This window comes from Mustelus asterias, unplaced genomic scaffold, assembly GCF_964213995.1.
Source record: "Mustelus asterias unplaced genomic scaffold, sMusAst1.hap1.1 HAP1_SCAFFOLD_248, whole genome shotgun sequence".
Lineage (NCBI taxonomy): Eukaryota > Metazoa > Chordata > Chondrichthyes > Carcharhiniformes > Triakidae > Mustelus > Mustelus asterias.
The window spans coordinates 566747-589479 of record NW_027590217.1 but is presented as its reverse complement, the minus strand read 5'-3'; the positions used below and the strand labels follow the sequence as shown (position 1 = coordinate 589479).

At 46.5% G+C, this 22733-nt stretch overlaps 1 protein-coding gene across 7 annotated transcripts in view; it reads left to right on the top strand.

Annotated features, from left to right (window-relative positions):
- Positions 1-373: 373 nt before the first annotated feature.
- LOC144485924 (immunoglobulin gamma-1 heavy chain-like) overlaps positions 374-22733 on the top strand; it is a 40942-nt gene continuing 18582 nt past the window's right edge. For 2 of the 7 annotated variants that reach the window (XM_078203997.1, XM_078203992.1), the window contains exons 1-5: positions 374-510; positions 630-930; positions 3207-3262; positions 15953-16267; positions 20853-21152. In XM_078203997.1, coding sequence (XP_078060123.1) covers positions 465-510; positions 630-930; positions 3207-3262; positions 15953-16267; positions 20853-21152 — 1018 coding nt within the window. In that variant the 5' untranslated portion in view covers positions 374-464. Of the gene's footprint in view, positions 511-629; positions 931-3203; positions 3263-15952; positions 16268-20852; positions 21153-22733 lie in introns of all 7 variants that reach the window. The other 5 variants (XM_078203996.1, XM_078203991.1, XM_078203995.1 and 2 more) reach the window with 4 other exon arrangements.

The following is a 22733-nucleotide window of genomic DNA, read 5'->3' as shown; positions in this document are numbered from 1 at the left end:
TATCTGTACAGTGACTGGTGTCTCTCAGTCCCCTCTCTCTCTCTCTCAGGGAGATATCTGTACAGTGACTGGTGTCTCTCAGTCCCCTCTCTCTCTCTGTCAGGGAGATATCTGTACACTGACTGTCTCTCAGTCCCTATCTCAGGTAGAGATATATAAGTGCAGTCTCACAGGTTATCTGATCTACTCAAACTGTTTAGCTTTGAAAGTGTGACTGGATCTTGAATCTTATTATTGCTGCTGATCTGCCGCCTGTTGGATCAGTAAATAACTTGTTGAGGATTGAAATCTCTGCTGGAGGCGGGGACAGGAAGCTTCTGGTTTCAGTGGGTGGAGCTGCAGTTTGAGCTGTGCGACCCTCACTCACTCCACTTCCCTATTTAAACAGCACTGACTCCAGCTCCAAACAAAGTGGCTGTGAAGCAGCCGGTTTCTGGAGTGTCTGGGTCTGAATACACAGGACGATGGGGACTGCTCCTTATCTCTGTGTCCTTCTGTTCTGTCTGACAGGTGAGAGGTGCCGGGGCTTTGTCCCCACACAGTCTGATTACTCAGGGATTCTTTGATCATCTGTTTATCCAACGGGATTTACTAAAGTCAACTCTCTTCTTTCTCTCTTTTATTAACAGGTGTCCGGTCTGATATCGTGCTGACCCAGCCCGAGTCTGTTGTGAAAAAGCCGGGGCAGTCAGTCAAACTGTCCTGTACATTCAGTGGGTTCAACCTGGAGGATTACTACATAAGCTGGGTGAAGCAGGTCCCTGGGAAAGGGCTGGAGTGGTTACTGTACCATGATTCTAATCCTGGAGGGTTCGCGCCTGGAATTGAAGGTCGATTTACCCCTTCTGCTGTCAGTAACACCGCTTACATAGAAATCACCAATCTGAGAGTGGACGACACCGCCATCTATTACTGTGCCAGACAGTCACAGTGAGGGGAAGCAGGGCTGGACTGGTACAAAAACTCAGAGAGACAATCTGCAGTCAGTGGAAGGAGCGAAAGGGGAGGAATGATCGCTCACCCTCAGTTATCAGCACAGATTTATTCCCGTCCTCGCCGTGCTGGGATCTGCTGCCCCTGGAACCGGGAGATGTGGGCGGCACGGTAGCACAGTGGTTAGCACTGCTGCTTCACAGCGCCAGGGGCCCGGGTTCGATTCCCGGCTTGGGTCACTGTCTGTGCGGAGTCTGCACGTTCTCCCCGTGTCTGTGTGGGTTTCCTCCGGGTGCTCCACTTTCCTCCCACAGTCCGAAGATGTGCGGGTTAGGTGGATTGGCCGTGCTAAATTGCCCCTTAGTGTCAGGGGGATTAGCAGGGTAAATATGTGGGGCTACGGGGATAGGGCCTGGGTGGGATTGTGGTCGGTGCAGGCTCGATGGGCCAAATGGCCTCCTTCTGCACTGTCGGGATTCGAGGATTCCATGGCTATTATCTGGGAATTCCTGGGCTGCTGATGTGATGGGAAACCTGGGAGCTCACAGCAACTTGGGACACAATCTAAAAAAGTCTCTCTAATAACTGAGACATCACAGCTCAAACCAGCGTCAGTGTGAATCAGAGAACAGGATTGTTCACTTGTCGCAGTGTGGGTGTGGATTCAATGTGAAGTGACTGGATTCAGTGACAGTGAAAGGGGTGGAGGTTAATGTACGGCTGTGTATCACAGTGTCTATATGGGAGTGGCACAGTGAGAGAGATGGGGGAATCCTCCATTCAAAAACCTGCCACAGGAGAGCTATTTAAACTGGAGCTTTCGGGCGATATTACCGACCTTTATCTCATGGCCCGTGGATATAAATCAGATCCTGATTCAATAATCTGGGAGTGTGAACAACTTTCTTTGGAGATATTATTGGAAAGGAGGAAACCTCAGTGAGTAACAGCGACAGGATGAAGAAGTCACTGTCGGTTCTCACACTTGTTCCCTGTCCCTCTTTACCCTGAGAAGGTGATGGTAATTAAGAGCCTCACTGACCCCTTCAGAGGGCAGGTAAGAGTCAACCTCATTGAGTGTGGGACTGGAGTCACCCACAGACCAGAGCGGATTTCCTCCCATGAAGTCCAGGACTGAACCAGTTGTGTTTTGTGTGTGAATCCGACAGCCTCACGGTCGCTTTGACCCATCCCGGCTTTTCTCCCAGATTTTTCAAAGCGGAATTCCCAAACTCCCATGGAGGGGTTGAACATCGGCACATTCCCCGGGTTATTAATCCCAGTGATCCAGGGACAGAACCACTGAGACATCACAGCTCAAACCAGCGTCAGTGTGAATCAGAGAACAGGATTGTTCACTTGTTGCAGTGTGGGTGTGGATTCAATGTGAAGAGACTGGATTCAGTGACAGTGAAAGGGGTGGAGGTTAATGTACGGCTGTGTATCACAGTGTCTATATGGGAGTGGCACAGTGAGAGAGATGGGGGAATCCTCCATTCAAAAACCTGCCACAGGAGAGCTATTTAAACTGGAGCTTTCGGGCGATATTACCGACCTTTATCTCATGGCCCGTGGATATAAATCAGATCCTGATTCAATAATCTGGGAGTGTGAACAACTTTCTTTGGAGATATTATTGGAAAGGGGAAAGAACAGTGAGTAACAGCGAGAGGATGCTGAGCAATGAAAACTCTTTGTGGATCATCTCATCTTCCTGTAAAGTCCTGAAAGACCCCGAGTTTGACACCTGGTGTGTGGGGGACACACGGATACAGACTGAGGAGTTAATAAAGCTTCTGGCTGCTTGTCTGGTCATTTTATTTTGGGCTGGATCTTATACCCGTGGTTTATGACCTGGGGTGAAGCACTGTGATACGACCACAGCGATAGAGAGCTTGACACAAACTCCCCCCGGTACAAATGACCACGTGTATCAGAGTCTGTGTCCATGGATTCCACATTCCTGTTTCCCCAGAGTGAAATATCTCAGCACTGACTCGGATTGTTGGAGGAAAATGTGGATTTCTGGGAAAATAAAAGACAAAAAGGAGGCGATCCTGTTTCTCGGTAAAACGCAGGAGCTGGTGTTCGCAGACAGCAAAACTGCAAAAATATTTCATTTATTCATACATTTGGAACAGGATTAGGATGGAGTTTCAGAGCCAAATACAGCAAACTGCTGCTCCGGGTTAAAACATGGTTTAAGTTTACATTACCCTGAGATTATTACACATCGTGGACAAGTTCAGTTCTTGTATTGGGTGAATGAGGAGACAGAGCACAGTGCTTGACTACTGGGGGAGCGGAACCTTCGTGGAAGTGACTTCAGGTAAGACAAACTTCTCAATTCCTTCCTTATCGAATGTTTATTTTCTTTAATGTGTGTTATTAGTGAATTTGATTGTTCAGTTGTAATGTGTGATTTACCTGAAATCAGTGAGATATTTCGAACAATGAAATGATTCTCTCTGAGAGAGCTGGATTACTGTCGAGACAAGAACATACCCAGTAATTGGAGCTGAAATCTGATAACTGGATTTACTCTCAAGGGTTAAAGTTTAACTCCACAGAATCGATTCTCAGAATCGAATAACGATTCCCGGATCTGTTCAGTGTGTTCTGCTTGATTCAGATTATAGTTTTCAGGACATTATGTTGGGGCAGGTTTGGTGATTTTGGATTTTCGGATATTTGCAGGTTGGGTTAGGATTTTGTTCAAATCTGAGTTCAAATATTTCATACAATTGTCTCATGATTTAATTGTTGGTGTCAGAGTGGTTTTAAATGTTATTTATTGCAGTTCAAATATTGCTGGAACAGTTTTTAGGTGTATAAAGAATGAGTTCTATGTTTCACTTGATAATTTAGTGATTGTGGAGGGGAAATGGTTCACACAGAGTGGGAAACAGGGACTTGTGTTTATAAAAAATACCTCATTCCAACAAGCTCAGCATAAAGCAGTGAGCTGTCCAGACAGACAGGAATCAGACTGCGTGTGGAATAGGATTGTCTTATTGAGACAGGATGTGATTTGTGCTTTGACAATAACTGTTAAACTGTCTGTGATTTACAAACACCCAATTGAGAGTTGAAATCATCTTTTGCCTCTGAAACCACAGGTCAGAGAGAACCTACATTGAGAACTGGAGAGGGTTTGTGTGGGAGAAACTGTTCCTGGGCACACACAGTAATGGGGCTGTTAATTGTTAATTTATTGGATCTGTTTTTTATCATCAGTTTTCTAATATTTACAATTATTGGATTAGATTTGATTTGATTTATTATTGTCACATGTATTAACATACAGTGAAAAGTATTGTTTCTTGCGCGATATACAGAGAAAGCATACCGTTCATAGAGAAGGAAAGGAGAGAGTGCAGAGTGTAGTGTTACAGTCATAGCTAGGGTGCAGAGAAAGATCAACTTAATGCGAGGCAGGTCCATTCAAAAGTCTGACAGCAGCAGGGAAGAAGCTGTTCTTGAGTCGGTTGGGACGTGACCTCAGAGTTTTGTATCTTTTTCCCGACGGAAGAAGGTGGAAGAGAGAATGTCCGGGGTGCGTGGGGGGTCCTTAATTATGCTGACTGCTTTTCCCCGAGGCAGCGGGAAGTGTAGACAGAGTCAATGGATGGGAGGCTGGTTTGCGTGATGGATTGGGCTACATTCATGACCTTTTGTAGTTCCTTGCGGTCTTGGGCAGAGCAGGAGCCCCAGACCAAGCTGTGATACAACCAGAAAGAATGCTTTCTATGGTGCATCTGTAAAAGTTGGTGAGAGTCGTAGCTGACATGCCAAATTTCCTTCATCTTCTGAGAAAGTAGAGGCGTTGGTGGGGCTTTCTTAACTATAGTGTCGGCATGGGGGGACCAGGACAGGTTGTTGGTGATCTGGACACCTAAAAACTTGAAGCTCTCAACCCTTTCTACTTCATCCCCGTTGATGTAGACAGAAAAATGATTGGAAAAGAGAATTTTATATAAATACAGTAACTCAATAATTAAATATTGCCATGAGTAAGTCTGGACATCTTGTGGTGAAGTGATTCGTGTCCCTGCCTCTGAGCCAGAGGCTCCAGGTTTGAGTCCCGCCCCAGGACTTGATGACCAAGGAAGGTGCATTCATAACACGACCAACAGGTTGAGCATCAACCTGTAAAATCCTCCCAGCGCACACCAATAGCAGGTGTTAAGAGCGGGAGAGAATCATGGTCAGTTACACTTGATGCAGAGATTGTGTTCCTCAAGCTATAAGCTTCTGGAAACAGGCGAGTGACCTATTCCGGGAAAATAACTTGCTGTGAAAGTCTGCCTTGTGCACCACTCGGTGGTTAGGATGGCACGGTGGCACAGTGGTTAGCACTACTGCTCCAGGGACCCGAGTTCGATTCCCGTCTGTACATTCTCCCCCGTGTCTCCGTGGGTTCACGCCGTGTGCTCCGGTTTCCTCCCCCAGTCCGGATGGCATGCGGGTTAGGTGCATCGGACGTGCTAAATTCTCGCTCAGTGTACCTGAACAGGCGCCGGAGTGTGGCGACTAGAGGATTTTCACAGTAACAGTAACTGGAAAGAGTGCAGAAGAGATTTACTAGGATGCAACCGGGACTTGATGGTTTGAATTAGAAGGAGAGGCTGGGTAGACTGGGACTTTTTTCTCTGAGCATAGGAGGCTAAGGGGTGATCATAAAGAGGTCTATAAAATAATGAGGGGCACAGATCAGCTGGATAGTCAATATCTTTTCCCAAAGGTTGGGCAGTCTAAAACTAAAGGGCATAGGTTTAAGGTGAGAGGGGAGAGACACAAAAGGATCCAGAGGGGCAATTTTTTCACACAGAGGGTGGTGAGTGTCTGGAACAAGCTGCCAGAGGTAGTAGTGGAGGCAGGTACAATTTTGCCTTTTAAAAAGCATTTAGATAGTTACATGGGTACGATGGGTATAGAGGGATATGGGCCAAACGCGGACAATTGGGACTAGCTTTGGGGTTAAAAAGAAAGGGTGGCATGGACAAGTTGGGCTGAAGGGGCTGTTTCCATGCTGTCAACTTCCATGACTTTATAACTTTATTGCAGTGTTAATGTAAGCCTACTTGTGACACTAATAAATAAACTTTAAACTAGGAGCGGGGAGAGAAACAACAGCAATGTGCGTGAGTACAACAGGAAGGAATCAGATTTCTTATTGCACTGTTAGTGCAACAAGGTTGGATATTCTGATCGCCCCTTTTAATGGAGACAGTGTCCCCCAATTTAACTTTGCCGTGTGGGAAACTAAATGATCCTTTCATAGGTTCAGGTTTATGGTCCATTCAAGTTAAAGGAATCCACTGACATCTCTAAACCTGTGGGGTTGGGAGAGAGAGGGATTTGTGAAGGGAATTGCAGTCTCTAAATATTTCAGTGAAACTTCCCCAGGATCTATTCATAATTATTTTTCTGCATTGAATTGGTTTATTTCAATAACATCATTAACTAAATTAACATGAAAGGACAATGGTGGTTTCAATATGTACCCCAGAGGAACTGAATCCAAACAGAGGAACTTTACAAAGAGCTCCCAGGAAACTTTCATTATCCCTCCCTCCATCACCCGGATTCCACGGTGCAGAAATTCATCTCGGGTGATGATACAAAATGGTTGCTATCAGATCAGCGACCCGTTATACCCAGCGCCTGATATTTAATTCAATTCACAGCAATGGAACTGAATAACAGACTCTGTGTCTCAAGAGCAGGCAACCCGATAACCGCCTCTGTGTCTCAAGAGCAGGCAACCCGATAACCGACGAGTTTCTAGCTTGCGAGTCATAGAAGTTTACAGCATGGAAAATGGCCCTTCGACCCTTTCTTTTTAACCCCTAAGCTAATCCCTATTGCCTGCGTTTGGCCCATATCCCCCTATACCCACCTTACCCATGTAACTGTATAAATGCTTTTTAAAAGACAAAATTGTACCCGCCTCTACTACTCCCTCTGGCAGCTCGTTCCAGACACTCACCATCCTCTGTGTGAAAAAACTGCCCCTCTGGACACTTTTGTATCTCTCCCCTCTCACCTTAAACCTATGCCCTCTAGTTTTAGACTCCCCTACCTTTGGGAAAAGATGTTGACGATCTAACTGGGCGGCATGGTGGCACAGTGGTTAGCACTGCTGCCTCACAGCGCCAGGATCCCAGGTTCAATTCCAGCCTCGGGTCACTGTCTGTGTGGAGGTTGCACATTCTCCCCGTGTCTGTGTGGGTTTCCTCTGGGTGCTCCGGTTTCCTCCCACACTCCAAAGATGTGTAGGTTAGGTGGATTGGCCATGCTAAATTGAGCCTAGTGTCAGGAGGATTAACTCGGGTAAATGCGTGGGGTTACGGAAATAGGGCCTGGGTGGGATTGTGCTTGGTACAGACTCAATGGGCCAAGTGGACCCCTTCTGCACTACAGGGATTCTATTGATTCTATGAACTGATCTGTGCCCCTCATTATTTTATAGACCTCTATAAGATCATCCCTAAGTCTCCTACGCTCCAGAGAAAGAAGTCTCAGTCCATTCAGTCTCTCCTCATAACTCAAACTATCAAGTCCCGATAGCATCCTCGTGAATCTTTTCTGCACTTTTTCTAGTTTAACAATATCCTTTGTGTTTTATTCTCACACAGGCTGTGTGGTGGAATCATCATGTAGATAGGTTGAGTGAGTGGGTAAAGATGGGGTATAATGTGGGGAAATGTGAAGCTGTTCACTTTGGAAGGAACAATAAAAAAGCAGAGAATTACTTAAATGGAGAATGCCTGCAGAAATCCAAGGTGCAGAGGGATCTGGGTGCTCTAGTGCATGAATCACAAAAGGTCAATAGGCAGGTACAGCGAGTCATTAGGAAGGCTAACGGAATGCGATCCGGTAGGACGAGAGAAATTGAACATAAAACGGAGTGGGGGAGGGGGTTACGCTTCAGTTATTCAGGGCATTGGTGAGACTGTATCTCAAATACGACGATTTTGGTCTCCTAATTTAATCAACGATGTAAATGTGTTGGAGGCAGTACAGAGGAAGTTTACCAGATTGGTACCTGGACTGAACCTCTGGTCTTATGAGGAAAGGTTGGACAGGCTGGGCTTGTTTCCACTGGAGTTTAGAAGAGTGAGGGGTGACTTGAATGAAGTCTAAAAGATTCTGAACGATGTTGATAAGGTGGAAGTGGAAAGGATGCTAAATTCTCTTTGATTTGATTTGAGTTATTATTGTCACCGACATTGGGATACAGTGAAAAGTATTGTTTCTTGTGCACTATACAGACAGAACATTACCTTACAGAGAGAAGGAAAGGAGAGAGTGCAGAATGTAGTGTTACAGTCATAGCGAGGGTTTAGAGAAAGATCAATTGAATGTGTATATATGCATATAGCGATTTGATTTGATTTGATTTATTATTGTCACATGTATTAACATATAGTGAAAAGTCTTGTTCCTTGCGCGCTCTACAAAGCATACCGTTCATAGAGAAGGAAAGGAGAGAGCGCAGAATGTAGTGTTACAGTCATGGCTAGGGTGTAGAGAAAGATCAGCTTAATGCGAGATAAGTCCATTCAAAAGTCGGACAGCAGCAGGGAAGAAGCTGTTCTTGAGTCGGTTGGTACGGGTCCTCAGACTTTTGTATCTTTTTCCCGAGGGAAGAAGGTGGAAGAGAGAATGTCCAGGGTGTGTGGGGGGTCCTTGATTATGCTGACTGCTTTTCCCTGAGGCAGCGGGAAGTGTAGACAGAGTCAATGGATGGGAGGCTGGTTTGCGTGATGGACTGGGCTACATTCACGACATTTTGTAGTTCCTTGCGGTTTTGGGCAGAGCAGGAGCCCCATACCAAGCTGTGATACAACCAGAAAGGATGCTTTCTATGGAGCATCTGTAAAAGTTGCTGAGAGTCATAGCGGACCTGTCAAATTTCCTCAGCGTCCTGAGAAAGTAGAGGTTTTGGTGGGGTTCCTTAACTATAGTGTTCTTTAACGATAGCTTGTGGATGAGTGAAGAAGTAGGGGGGAGCTGTTTTAAAATTAGGAGTTGCTCTTTTAGTACAGAGATGAGGAGAAATATTTACTCTCAGAGGGTTGTGCGACTTTGGGACTCTCTGCCTCAAAAGGTGGTGGAGTGCGAGGGTCACTGAATATCTTTAAGATAAATAGATCAATGGACAGATTCTTGTTAAGGAAGGAAATCTAAGGTGATCGGGAGTAGAAGGGAATGTGGAATTCGAAACACAAATAGATGACCCATGATCTTATTGAATGGTGGAGCGCGTTTAAGGGGCCTAATGGCTGCTTCTATTCCTATTTAAGACTATAAGACATAGGGGCAGAATTAGACCACTCGGCCCATCGAGTCTGCTCCGCCATTCAATCCTGGCTGGTATTTTTCTCATCCCCATTCTCCTGCCTTTCCCCCATAACCCCTGACCCCCTTATTAATCAAGAACTTATCAATCTCTGTCTTAAAGACACTCAATGACCCGGCCTCCACAGCCTTCTGCAGCAAAGAGTTCCACAGATTCACCACTCTCTGGCTGAAGAAATTCCTCCTCATCTCTGTTTTAAAGGATCGTCCCTTTACCCTGAGGTTGTGCCCTCTGGTTCTAGTTTTTCCCATAGTGGAAACATCCTCTCCACGTCCACTCTATCCAGGCCTCGCAGTATCCTGTCAGTTTCAATCAGATCCCCCCTCATCCTTCTCAACTCCAACGAGTACGGATCCAGAGTCCTCAACCGTTCCTCATACGACAAGCTCTTCATTCCAGGGATCATTCTTGTGAACCTCCTCTAGACCCTTTCCAAGGCCAGCTCATCCTTCCTTAGATACGGGGCCCAAAACTGCTCTCAGTACTCCAAATGGGGTCTGACCAGAGCCTTATACAGCCTCAGAAGTACATCCCTGCCCTTGTATTCTAGCCCTCTCGACATGAATGCTAACATTGCATTTGCCTTCCTAACTGCCGACTGAACCTGCACGTTAACCTTATTTCACACGTGTTGTATGTATTACTGAGCACAAACACTGAGTGAGGGGTTACCTTACCTGGAATAAATACCTCAGTCGGTGATTCCAATTCACATTGATCTTTACCAGAAAGATGTTGGAAACTGGACAGTCAAATATTTCTCATGCCCAGATGATTCTCAACATTATTTTTTACCGTGGTTATTGTTCAGCATCTTGTCTGAATTCAGTCGCTGGGTTCCACTTTTTTCTTTTACTCTTTTCTTTTTTCTTCTCATCTTTTAACCTCTTGTCTTTCTTCCTCGGTCTTTCTCTATTTTCTCTCCCCCTCAGGTTTTTTTCCTTTGCTTTTCATAGAATCTACAGTGCAGAAGGAGGCCATTCAGCCCATCAAGCCTGCACCGACCACAATCCCACCCAGGTCCTGTCCTATCCCCGTAACCCCACGTATCTACCTTCCTAATCCCCCTGACATTCGGGTCAATTTATCAAGGCCAATCAACCTAACCCGCACATCTTTGGACGATGGGAGGAAACCAGAGCACGCGGAGGAAACCCACGCAGACACGGGGAGAACGTGCAAACTCCGCACGGACAGTGACCCGAGGCCGGAATTGAACCCGGGTCCCTGGCACTGTGAGGCAGCAGTGCTAACCACTGCGCCACCTTTCAGTCTTTCATTCTCTCCCCTTTTTGAATTGCTTTGCCGCTCGCTCTGTCTTTCTCCCTCCCTCTCACTCGGTGTCCCACAAGTCGAATACATTCGTAGCACGGAAGGAGGCCATTCAGCTCATCAAGTTCATGCCAGTCGACAGAAATCTGAAGGCACTAACCCCATTTCCCAGCACTTGGCCCATATCCCTGAAGGTAATGGCATTGCAAGTGAATATCTAAATACCTCTTCAATGTGACGAGAGTTTCTGAATCAACGACCCTTTCAGACATCGAGTTCCAGACTCCCACCACTCTCTGGGTGAAAAAGTTTCTCCTCCACACCCCTCTTAACCTTCCACCTCTGACCTTAAATCAATGATCCCTGATTATTGATGCCTCCTATCTCTGTGTCCACCCTCTCATAATCTCATACACGCCTATCAGGTCCCCTCTCAACCTTCACTGCTCCAAGGAAAACAGCGCCAGCCGATCCAATCTTTCCTCAGAGCTCAGACCCTCCAGCCCAAGCAGCACCCTGGAAAATCTCCTCTGCACCCTCTCCAGTGCAGTCACATCCTGATGGGGTGACCTGAACTGCAGGCAGTACTCTAATTGTGACTCAAGAAGCATCTTGTACAGTTCCAGCATGACCTCCCTGCTCTTATATTCTATACCTCGGCAAATAAAGACAGGTATCCCATATACCTTCTTAACCAGCTTATAAGACCATCTGACATAGGAACAGAATGAGGCCACTCGGCCCATCGAGTCTGCTCCGCCATTCAATCATGGCTGATATTTTTCTCATCCCCATTCTCCTGCCTTTTCCCCATAACCCCCGATCCCCTTATTAATCAGGAACCTATCTATCTCTGTCTTAAAGACACTCAATGACCTGGCCTCCACAGCCTTCTGCAGCAAAGAGTTCCACAGATTCACCACTCTCTGGCTGAAGAAATTCCTCCTCATCTCTGTTTTAAAGGATCGTCCCTTTACCCTGAGGTTGTGGTTCTAGTTTTTCCGTCTAGTGGAAACATCCTCTCCACGTCCACTCTATCCAGGCCTCGCGGTATCCTGTAAGTTTCAATAAGATCCCCCTCATCCTTCTAAACTCCAACGAGTACAGGCCCAGAGTCCTCAACCCGTTCCTCATACGACAAGCTCTTCATTCCAGGGATCATTCTTGTGAATCTCCTCTGGACCCTTTCCAAGGCCAGCTCATCCTTCCTTAGATACGGGGCCCAAAACTGCTCACAATACTTCAAATGGGGTCTGACCAGAGCCTTATACAGCCTCAGAAGTACATCCCTGCTCTTGTATTCTAGCCCTCTTGACATGAATGCTAACATTGCATTTTCCTTCCTAACTGCCGACTGAACCTGCACATTAACCTGAAGAGAATCTTGAACAAGGACTCCCAAGTCCCTTCGTGTTACTCATTTCCCCATTGAGAAAATAGTCTGTGCCTCCATTCCTTCTTCCAAAGTGATAACCTCACACTTTTCCACATTGTAATTCCATCTGCCGCTTCTTTGCCCACTCTCCTAACCTACCAAAGTGCTGCAAAATGCTCGGGGACATTGTGAGGACATGAAAGGTGCTAAATGCAGCTTCTTTCTTTCACAACCCCTTGTAATTCATGACCATCAATATTAGTGAATATAACAAGGGGGGCGGGGGAGGTGGGTTTGAAATAAGAACTGGGAGCAGGAGTCGGCTTACGGGACTGAGCTGTATTTCATGGGGTGGAGACATCACTGGGAAAGCCAGCATTTGTGGCCCATCCCTGATTGCCCTTGAACTGAGTGTCTCGCTTGGCCATTTCAGAGGGTAGGTAAGAGTCGGGGATGCGATGGTCCAGTGGTATTATCGCTAGACTATTAATCTCGAAACCCAGCGAATGTTCTGGGGACCTGAGTTCGAATCCTGCCACGGCAGATGGTGGAATTTGAATTCAATAAAATATCTGGAATTAAGAACCTACTGATGACCATGAAACCATTGTCGATTGTCAGAAAAACCCATCTGGTTCAGTAATGTCCTTTAGGGAAGGAAATCTGGGTCCTTACCCGGTCTGGCCTACATGTGACTCCAGAGCCACAGCAATGTGGTTGACTCTCAACTCCCTCAGTCTCCTAGAGAGGGGCAGTAAATGCTGGCCAGCCAGCGACGCCCATGTCCCACAAATGAATAAATAAATCCAACCACATTGCTGTGGCTCTGGAGTTACATGTAGGCCAGACCAGGTAAGGAAGGCAGATTTCCTTCTCTAAAGGACATTAGTGAACCAGATGTCAATGATAGTTTCATGGTTGCCATCACTGAGGCTAACTTTCTCGTCCAGATTTGGAAATTGAATTTAAATTTCACCACTGACCACGCTGGAAGTTGAACCCATGTCCCCAAAGCATTAGCCCGAGCTCTGAATTATTGGTGCATTGACATGACCATTACACCTTTTGGTGGTGATACTGCAATTCTATGTTTTGCTGTTTTTTCAGAAAGAGACTTTAACTTACACAATAATAAGAACATAAGAACTAGGAGCAGGAGTCGGCCATCTGGCCCCTCGAGTCTGCTCCGCCATTCAATAAGATCTTTTCGTGGACTCAGCTCCACTTACCCGCCCGCTCCCCATAACCCTTAATTCCTTCACTGTTCAAAAATCTATCTATCCTTGCCTTAAAAACATTCAATGAGGAAGCCTCAACTGGGCAGGGAATTCCACAGATTCACAACCCTTTGTGTGAAGAAGTTCCTCCTCAACTCAGTCCTAAATCTACTCCCCCTTATTTTGAGGCCATGCCCCCTAGTTCTAGTTTCACCCGCCAGTGGAAACAACTTCCCTGCTTCTATCTTATCTATTCCCTTCATAATCTTATATGTTTCTATAAGATCTCCCCTCATTCTTCTGAATTCCAGTGAGTATAGCCCCAGTCTACTCAGTCTCTCTTCATAAGCCAACCCTCTCAACTCCAGAATCAACCTCGTGAATCTCCTCTGCACCCCCTCCAGTGCCAGTATATCCTTTCTCAAGTAAGGAGACCAAAACTGTACACAGTAACTCCAGGTGTGGCCTCACCAGCACCTTACACAGCTGCAACATAATCTCGCTGTTTTAAACTCCATCCCTCTCGCAATGAAGGGCAAAATTCCATTTGCCTTCTTCATTACCTGTTGCACCTGCAGACCAACTCCTTGTGATTCCTGCACAAGGACACCCAGGTCCCTCTGCACAGCAGCATGCTGCAATTTTTTACCATTTAAATAATAGTCCATTTTGCTGTTATTCCGACCAAAATGGATGACTCCACATTTACCAACATTGTATTCCATCTGCCAGACCCTCGCCCACTCACTTAGACTATCTATATCCCTTTGCAGACTTTCAGCGTCCTCTGCACACTTTGCTCTGCCACTCATCTTGGTGTCATCTGCGAATTCTGACACACTTGATCCCCAACTCCAATCATCGATGTAAATCGTAAACAATTGTGGTCCCAACACTGATCCCTGAGGCACACCACTAGTCACTAGTTGCGTTCCCAACAATGGCTGGAAATTTCCCGTTGCGCCTGCCGCAGGAATTGTAGCGAGCGGGATAGAAGAATCGGGAGACCATTTAAAGGTGTGTTGAGCTCAGGTGGGAAATTTCCAGTCTTGGGATGCACGCTGCCAGAAAAATCTCGCACAATGTCTTTCACAACTGCAAAACGTCCCAAAGGGCGTTTCTGAATTGGAGACGCGAGTCTGATGCAGGGAAACACAGCAGCCAAACTGTGCACAGCAAGATTCCTCCAGCAGCAATGTAATATTGTTCCAGATAATCGGATTTAGTGATGTTGGATCAGGGATGAACATTGGCCATGGCACTGGGGAGAAGGTCCTTGCTCTTCTGTGAAAGTGGCCATGCGGGGGGTGCCTCGATTTAACCTCTCGTGTGCAATACGGCACTTCACACAGCACATCGCAGCCTCAGCACTGCATTGGAATGTCAGCCTATTCCCCCTTGTTGGAGAGACTACAACGAGGGGACACATTTAAAAATAACCTGAAGATGGGGGCAAATTCTTTCTCTCAGGGGGTCGGAATATGTGGAATTCACTTCCCAGGACGGCAGTGGGACATGGTCATTGAATATTTTCCAGGCTGATCCAGATAGGTTCTTGGTTAACAAGGGAGTCAAAGGTTACCAGGCTGATTCCGGGGATGGCGGGGCTAATGTAGGAGGAGAGATTGACTAGGTTAGGATTGTTTTTGATCTAATTTGATTTGATTTGATTTGATTTATTATTGTCACATGTATTAACATACAGTGAAAAGTATTGTTTCTTGCGCGCTATACAGACAAAGCATACCGTTCATGGAGAAGGAAAGGAGAGTGCAGAATGTAGTGTTACAGTCACAGCTAGGGTGCAGAGAAAGATCAACTTAATGCGAGGTGGGTCCATTCAAAAGTCTGACAGCAGCAGGGAAGAAGCTGTTCTTGAGTTGGTTGGTACGTGACCTCAGACTTTTGTATCTTTTTCCTCGACGGGAAGAAGGTGGAAGAGAGAATGTCCGGGGTGTGTGGGGGGGTCCTTAATTATGCCGGCTGCTTTCCCCTGAGACAGCGGGAAGTGTAGACAGAGGCAATGGATGGGAGGCTGGTTTGCGTGATGGATTGGGCTACAATCACGACCTTTTGTAGTTCCTTGCGGTCTTGGGCAGAGCAGGAGCCCCAGACCAAGCTGTGATACATCCAGAAAGAATGCTTTCTATGGTGCATCTGTAAAAGTTGGTGAGAGTTGTAGCTGACATGCCAAATTTCTTTGGTCTTCTGAGAAAGTTTTCGCTGGAGTTCAGACGAATGAGAGGGGATCTCGTAGAGACTTATAAAATTCTAACAGGTCTAGACAGAATAGATGCAGGGAGGATGTTCCTGATGGTGGGGGGGGAATCCAGAACCAGGGGTCACAGTCTGAAGAGTCAGGGTAGACCATTTAGGATGGAGGTGAGGGGACATTTCTTCACCCAGAGAGTGGTGAGTCTGTGGAATTCATTACCACAGGAAGTAGTTGATGCCAAAACATTGAATGTATCCAAGAGGCGGCTGGATAGGGCACTGGGGGGCGAACGGGATCAAAGGTTATGGGGAGAAAGCAGGATTAGGCTATTGAGTTGGATGATCAGCCATAATGGTGATGAATGGCGGAGCAGGCTCGAAGGGCTGAATGGCCTCCTCCTTCTCCTATCTTCTATGTTATAGGGGCAGACAGGAAAGTAGAATGCGGCCACAATCAGATAAGCTGCGATCAAATGGCGGAGCAAGCTGGAAGGTCTGAATAGCCACCTCCTGCTGCATGTTTGTATATATTTATTTACGAAGCTTATCCATGTGCAATTATTTATATTTCAGTTACCCAGACTGCACCATTGGTCTACATCCCCAACACTTCCTGTGACATGAACTCAAACCAAGGTGAGATCAGCCTCGTCTGCCTGGTCAAGGACTTTCAACCCAAGGACATCACTCAGACATGGTCCAGGAACAATAGGGTCATTACGACTGGAATCAAGAAGTTTCCGCCAGTCCAGGGAAGAGACATGAAATACACAATGAGCAGTGTGCTGAAAGTCTCTGCGTCAGATTGGAATACCAATAGTGTCTACCACTGCAAGGCGGGCCACGACTCCAACACAATGGTGGAACGGCAATACACAAGACCTAAAAGTTAGTAAAGATATTATTTTCCATCTAAAACTGTTAGACCATAAGACACAGGAGCAGAATTAGGCCAGTCGGCCCATTGCATCTGCTCTACCATTCAATCCTGGCTGATATTTTTCTCATCCCCATTCTCCTGCCTTTTCTCCATAACCCCGATCCCCTTATTAATCAAGAACCTATCTATCTCTGTCTTAAAGACACTCAATGACCCGGCCTCCACAGCCTTCTGCGGCAAAGAGTTCCACAGATTCACCACTCTCTGGCTGAAGAAATTCCTCCTCATCTCTGTTTTAAAGGATCGTCCCTTTAGCCTGAGGTTGTGCCCTCTGGTTCTAGTTTTTCCTACTAGTGGAAACATCCTCTCCACGTCCACTCTATCCAGGCCTCGCAGTATCCTGTAAGTTTCAATAAGATCCCCCCCTCATCCTTCCAAACTCCAATGAGAACAGACCCAGAGTCCTCAATCGTTCCTCATACGACAAGCTCTTCATTCCAGGGATCATTCTTGTGAACCTCCTCTGGACTCTTTCCAAGGCCAGCACATCCTTCCTTAGATATGGTGCCCAAAACTGCTCACAATACTCCAAATGGGGTCTGACCAGAGCCTTTTACAGCCTCAGACGTACATCCCTGCTCTTGTATTCTCGCCCTCTGTTGGTGTGGAGGAGGTGAAATTGGACAAGAAAACTTCAGCAGCCAATGTAAGAGGTTGTTGCACAATACCAAATCTTTTACCCCTGTACGCCAGCGTAAAACCATAAGACATAAGACATAGGAACAGATTTAGGCCACTCGGCCCATCGAGTCTGCTCCGCCATTCAATCATGGCTGATATTTTTCTCATCCCCATTCTCCTGCCTTTTCTGCATCACCCCTGATCCCCTTATTAATCAAGAACTTATCAATCTCTGTCTTAAAGACACTCAATGACCCGGCCTCCACAGCCTTCTGTGGCAAAGAGTTCCACAGATTCACCACTCTCTGGCTGAAGAAATTCCTCCTCATCTCTGTTTTAAAGGATTGTCCCTTTAGCCTGAGGTTGTGCCCCCTGGTTCTAGTTATTCCTACAAGTGGAAACATCCTCTCCGCATCCACTCTATCCAGGCCTCGCAGTATCCTGTAAGTTTCAATAAAAACCCCCCCTTATCCTTCTAAACTCCAACGAGTAAAGATCCAGAGTCCTCAACTGTTCCTCATACGACAAGCTCTTCATTCCAGGGGTCATTCTTGTGAACCTCCTCTGGACCCTTTCCAAGGCCGGCACATCCTTCCTTAGATACGGGGCCCAAAACTGCCCATATTACTCCAAATGGGGTCTGACCAGAGCCTTATACAGCCTCAGTAGTACATCCCAGCTCTTGTATTCTCGCCCTCTGTTGGTAAGGAGGAGGTGAAATTGGGCAAGAAAACTTCAGCAGTCAATGTAAGAGGTTGTTGCACAATACCTGCTGGTTATAAAAGAAAGGGCAATGGGCTCCCATCAGATTTGAGAAGACTGATTGTGACTCCTTGAACCAAGAAAGGAAGGCAACAGGATGCTGCAAACTACAGGCCAGATAGCTTAACATCCATCGCAGGGTAATTGCTGGAATCTTTCATTAAGGAAGTTATAGTCGGGCACTGAGAAAACCTCAATTCATTCAAGCAGAGTCAACATGGCTTTCTGAAGGGAAATCACCTTTGATTAATTTATGGGAGGGTTCTTTAAGGAAGTAGCAAGCAACATGGATAAAGGGGAATCTGTAGATGTGATGTTTAGATTTCCAGGAGGCATTTGACAAGGCGCCACATCAAAGGTTCCTCCACAAAATAAGAGCTCACAGTGCCGGGTGGGAGAGGGTAACATATTAGCATGCATGGAGGGTCGGTTAGCAACAGGAAGCAGAGAGTAGGAATAATGGATCTATTTCCGATTGGCTGGCAAGATGTGATGAGTAGAGTGTCACAGAGATCACTGCCGAGGCCTGAAATATTTACCACCACTTGGATGAAGGGGCTGATTGTATAGTTACGACGTTTGCCCGATGACGCAAAGATAGGTGAGAAAATAAGTCGCAAAAAAGGACATCAGGAGTCTGCAAAGGGACACAGGTAGGTTAATTTGGTCGATGGGGGACAATGTGGGAGAATGTGAACCTGTCCACTTTGGCAGGAAGGATAAAAATGCAGCGTATTACTTCAACAAAGAGAGAGAGATTGCAGAACTCAGGGATACAGAGGGATCTGGGTGTCCTGGTACATAACATAGGGGTGGGGGAGGAAAGGTTAGACATACTGGACCTGCATTCATTGGAGTTTAGAAGATTGCGAAGTGATCTTGTTGAATCATATGAGATCCTGAGGGTACTTGACAGGGTGCGTGATGAAAGGAAGTTTCCCCTTGTGGAACAAGATAGAACGGGGGGGACACAGTTTGAAAATAAGGGGTCTTCTGTTTAATCATAGAATCCCTACAGTGCAGAAGAAGGCCATTCGGCCCATCGAGTCTGCACTGACAACAATCCCAACCAGGCCCTATCCCCGTAACCTCTCATATTTACCCGACTAATCCCCTTGACACTGAGGGACAATTTAGCACGGCCAATCCACCTATCAGCACGCCTTTTGGACTGTGGGAGGAAACTGGAGCACCTGGAGGAAACCCATGCAGACACGGGGAGAACGTGCAGACTTGCACAGACAGTGACCCAAGGCCGGAATTGAACCTGGGTCCCTGGCCCTGTGAGGCAGCAGTGCTAACCCACTGTGGCGCCGTGCTTCTTAAGATGGGGATGAGAAGAAACCTTTTCTCACAGAGAACAAAGACCAAAGAACAAAGAAAATTACAGTAAAGGAACAGGCCCTTAGGCCCTCCAAGCCTGCACCGACCGTGCTGCCCGACTGAACTAAAACTCCCTACCCTTCTGGGGACCAGATCCCTCTATTCCCATCTCATTCATGTATTTGTCAAGGCACTTTAAAAGTCTCTTTAAATACTCTTTAAAAGTCACTATCTGCTTCCACTCCCTCCCCCGGCAACGAGTTCCAGGCACCCACCACCCTCTCTGTAAAAAACTTGCCTTGTACATCTCCTTTAAACCTTTCCCCTCGCATCTTAAACCTGTGCCCCCCAATAATTGACTCTTTCACCATGGGAAAAATCTTCTGACTATCCACTCTGTCCATGCCCCTCATAATTTTGTAGACTTCTATCAGGTCACCCCACAACCTCCGTCGTTCCAGTGAGAACAAACTAAGTTTCTCCAACCTCTCCTCATAGCTAATGCCCTCCATACCAGGCAACATCCTGGTCAATCTTTTCTGTTCCCTCTCCAAAGCCTCCACATCTTTCTGGTAGTGTGGCAACCAGAATTGAACACTATATTCCAAGTGCGGCCTAACTAAGGTTCTATAAAGCTGCAACATGACTTGCCAATTTTTAAACTCAATGTCCCGGCCGATGAAGGCAAGCATACTGTATGCCTTCTTGACAACCTTCTCCACCTGCGTTGCCATTTTCAGTGACCTGTGTACCTGTACACCCAGATCCCTTTGCCTATCAATACTCTTAAGAGGGTGGTGAATCCTTGAAACCCAGACAGCGGTGGAGACTGGGTCAGTCGATATTATTAAGGCAGAGAGACGGATAGATTCTGACTAACAAGGGAGTTACAGGTTATCAGGGGGAGGCGGAGTGCAGAGTTGAGGCTAAACTTGTCCCCATGTGGAGAATTGTAAATTCTACCTAAAATGGCCAAAGTCTCAGCAACAACGTTATGAAGTGATATCCAATACTGTTCTGGCCACCCTACTATAGAAAGGATATTATTAAACTAGAAAGAGTGCAGAAAAGATTTACTCGGATGCTACCGGGACTTGATGGTTTGAGTTATAAGGAGAGGCTGGATAGACTGGGACATTTTTCTCTGGAGCGTAGGAGGCTGAGGGGTGAGCTTATAGAGGTCTATGAAATAATGAGGGGCACAGATCAGCGAGATAGTCAATATCTTTTCCCAAAGGTAGGGGAGTCTAAAACTAGAGGGCATAGGTTTAAGTGAGAGTGGAGAGATACAAAAGTGTCCAGAGGGGCAATTCTTTCACACAGAGAGTGCTGAGTGTCTGGAACAAGCTGCCAGAGGTCGTAGTAGAGGCGGGTACAATTTTATCTTTTAAAAAGCATTTAGACAGTTACATGGGTACGATGGGTATAGAAGGATATGGGCTAAATGCAGGCAATTGGGACGAGCTGAGGGGTTAAAAAAAAAGGGCGCATGGACAAGTTGGGCCGAAGGGCCTGTTTCCAGGCTGTAAACCTCTATGCCTCTATGACAATCTCAGACTGGTTCTCGGCACTGTGAGATTGTCAGATACCAGCAGGAGAAAGCTGACCTTGTACAGCAAGTCACTCAGGAGCTAAAACACTGAAGGATTCTCGCTGTTTGTCAGAATCTAGAACGAAAAGGTTCAGCGAATATTTCAGGAGAAGCCGGTCAAATGGACCAATGAGAGGTTGGCATGGTGATGGTTACTCTGGATGTTAAAGGATAGAATATGTCTTTCCTGTAGCAAAACTATTGTGTCATCTGAAACATGCTGAAATGTGTTACAGGTCCGAACGTCATCCCCCTTGTCCCATCCGCGGAGGTTATCTACAATCAAACTACTGCTGTCCTGGGCTGTATGATATCTGGATTTGCTCCCGACAGCATCCAGGTTTCCTGGAAGAAAGGCCAAGTGGGTCAAACAGGTGTTGTTCTCCCTTCCAAACAGAGACCCGGCGATACATTCGAAACGGTCTCTTACCTGACAGTCCCTGTGGTAGATTGGAAGAGAGGAGATGTCTACGTTTGTCAAGTGACCCACACACCTTCGAACTTCAACCGCGGGATCAGCTTGAGATACCGAGAGGGTAAGTGGTGTCTGAGAGAGGAAAGGAATATCCCGTCAGTAATTCAGACTTGTGTTCACTTCATGGGCAAAGACTCTCCCTCAATTCAGAATCACTGTCCCCAGTAACAACCCTGCAGTGAGAGGTGAAATGTTTAGTGTTTGGTGTTTTGACATTTAACTGACACTGAAGGGGAGTAATTTGAAGGGAATGCAGGAAGCAGAGGGAAACTGCTGGAATTGGGTCACTGTCTGTTTCCCAGCCTTATCCAATGGGACTCTCTGTGACTCAAAATGAAAATGGGGCTGGGTGTGAAGTGGTTCACCTGATAACATCCCATCTGATACCCAACACATCGAATCCCATCCACAGTTCAAATCAGCTCCCAGCATTTCCTTTTCTACTGCCTCCCAAATGCTGCTTCATCCAAGAAACCTTTCCAGTTTTGCGTTTGAAGGATTTGCCGGGATTGGCCTCACCGTCTCCTGAGCCTGCTCCAGAAATCACCCAACTGACTGCTCATCAATTCATTCCCCACATTTTCCTTTTCGATAGAACTCCCCCCCCCACCACTTGCTTTTATCAGACGTGGTACAGAGTAGAAGAGCAAGGAGGTCATGTTGGAGCCGTACAGAGTGTTGGTGAGGCCACAGCTGGAGGACTGTGTGCAGTTCTGGCCACCTCACTATAGGAAGGATTGATCGCACTGGAGGGGGTGCAGAGGAGGTTCACCAGGATGCTGCCTGGGAATGGAGTATTTGAACTATAAGGAGAAACTGGATAAGCTGGGTTTACTTTCTTTAGATCAGAGAAGGCTGAGGGGGACATGATTGAGGTGGATAAGATTATGAGGGCTTTGGATAGGGTGAGTAGGGAGTAGCTGTTCCCCTGGGTTGAGGAGTCCTACATTCTCTCCGTAACCCTTCAACCCATTACCAATTAAAAATCAGTCTAACCCCTCCTTAAATTTATTCACTGTCCCAGCATCCACCGCTCTTTGGGGCAGCGAATTCCACAGATTCACAATCCTTTGGGAGAAGTCGTTTCTCCTCAACTCTGTTTTAAATTTGCTGCCCCTTATCCTAAGACTCTGACCTTTCGTCCCAGAATGCCCCACAAGAGGAAGCGTCCTCTCCACGTCTACTTCATCCATACCTTTTATCATCTTGTACACCTCATTGTGATCTTCCCTCATTCTTCTAAATTCCAGAGAATATAGGCCTAAACTGCTCGATCTCTCTTCGTACGACAAACCCCTCATCCCTCAATCAGGAGGGAGCAGAGTTTTAGAGTGAGGGATAGGAGATTCAGAGGGGATTTGAGAAAAGAAAATCACGCAGGAGTTGGTGGGAATCTGGAATGCGCTGCCTGGGAAGGTAGTGGAGGCTGGAAACCTTACAACCTTTAAAAAATATTTGGAGGGTGTTGTGGGAAAAATCCACTCGTAGTCAGATCTCAAGGTTCCAAAATACAGTTTAGTCAACGGAGCTCCGTGGAGACAAGGCACGAGTCAGTAGCAAACCTTCTCTCCGTAAAATGTCGGGAACGGTCCATCTTTATACTTTTTACACAATAGATGGACCGGAGATTTGAACATTATCA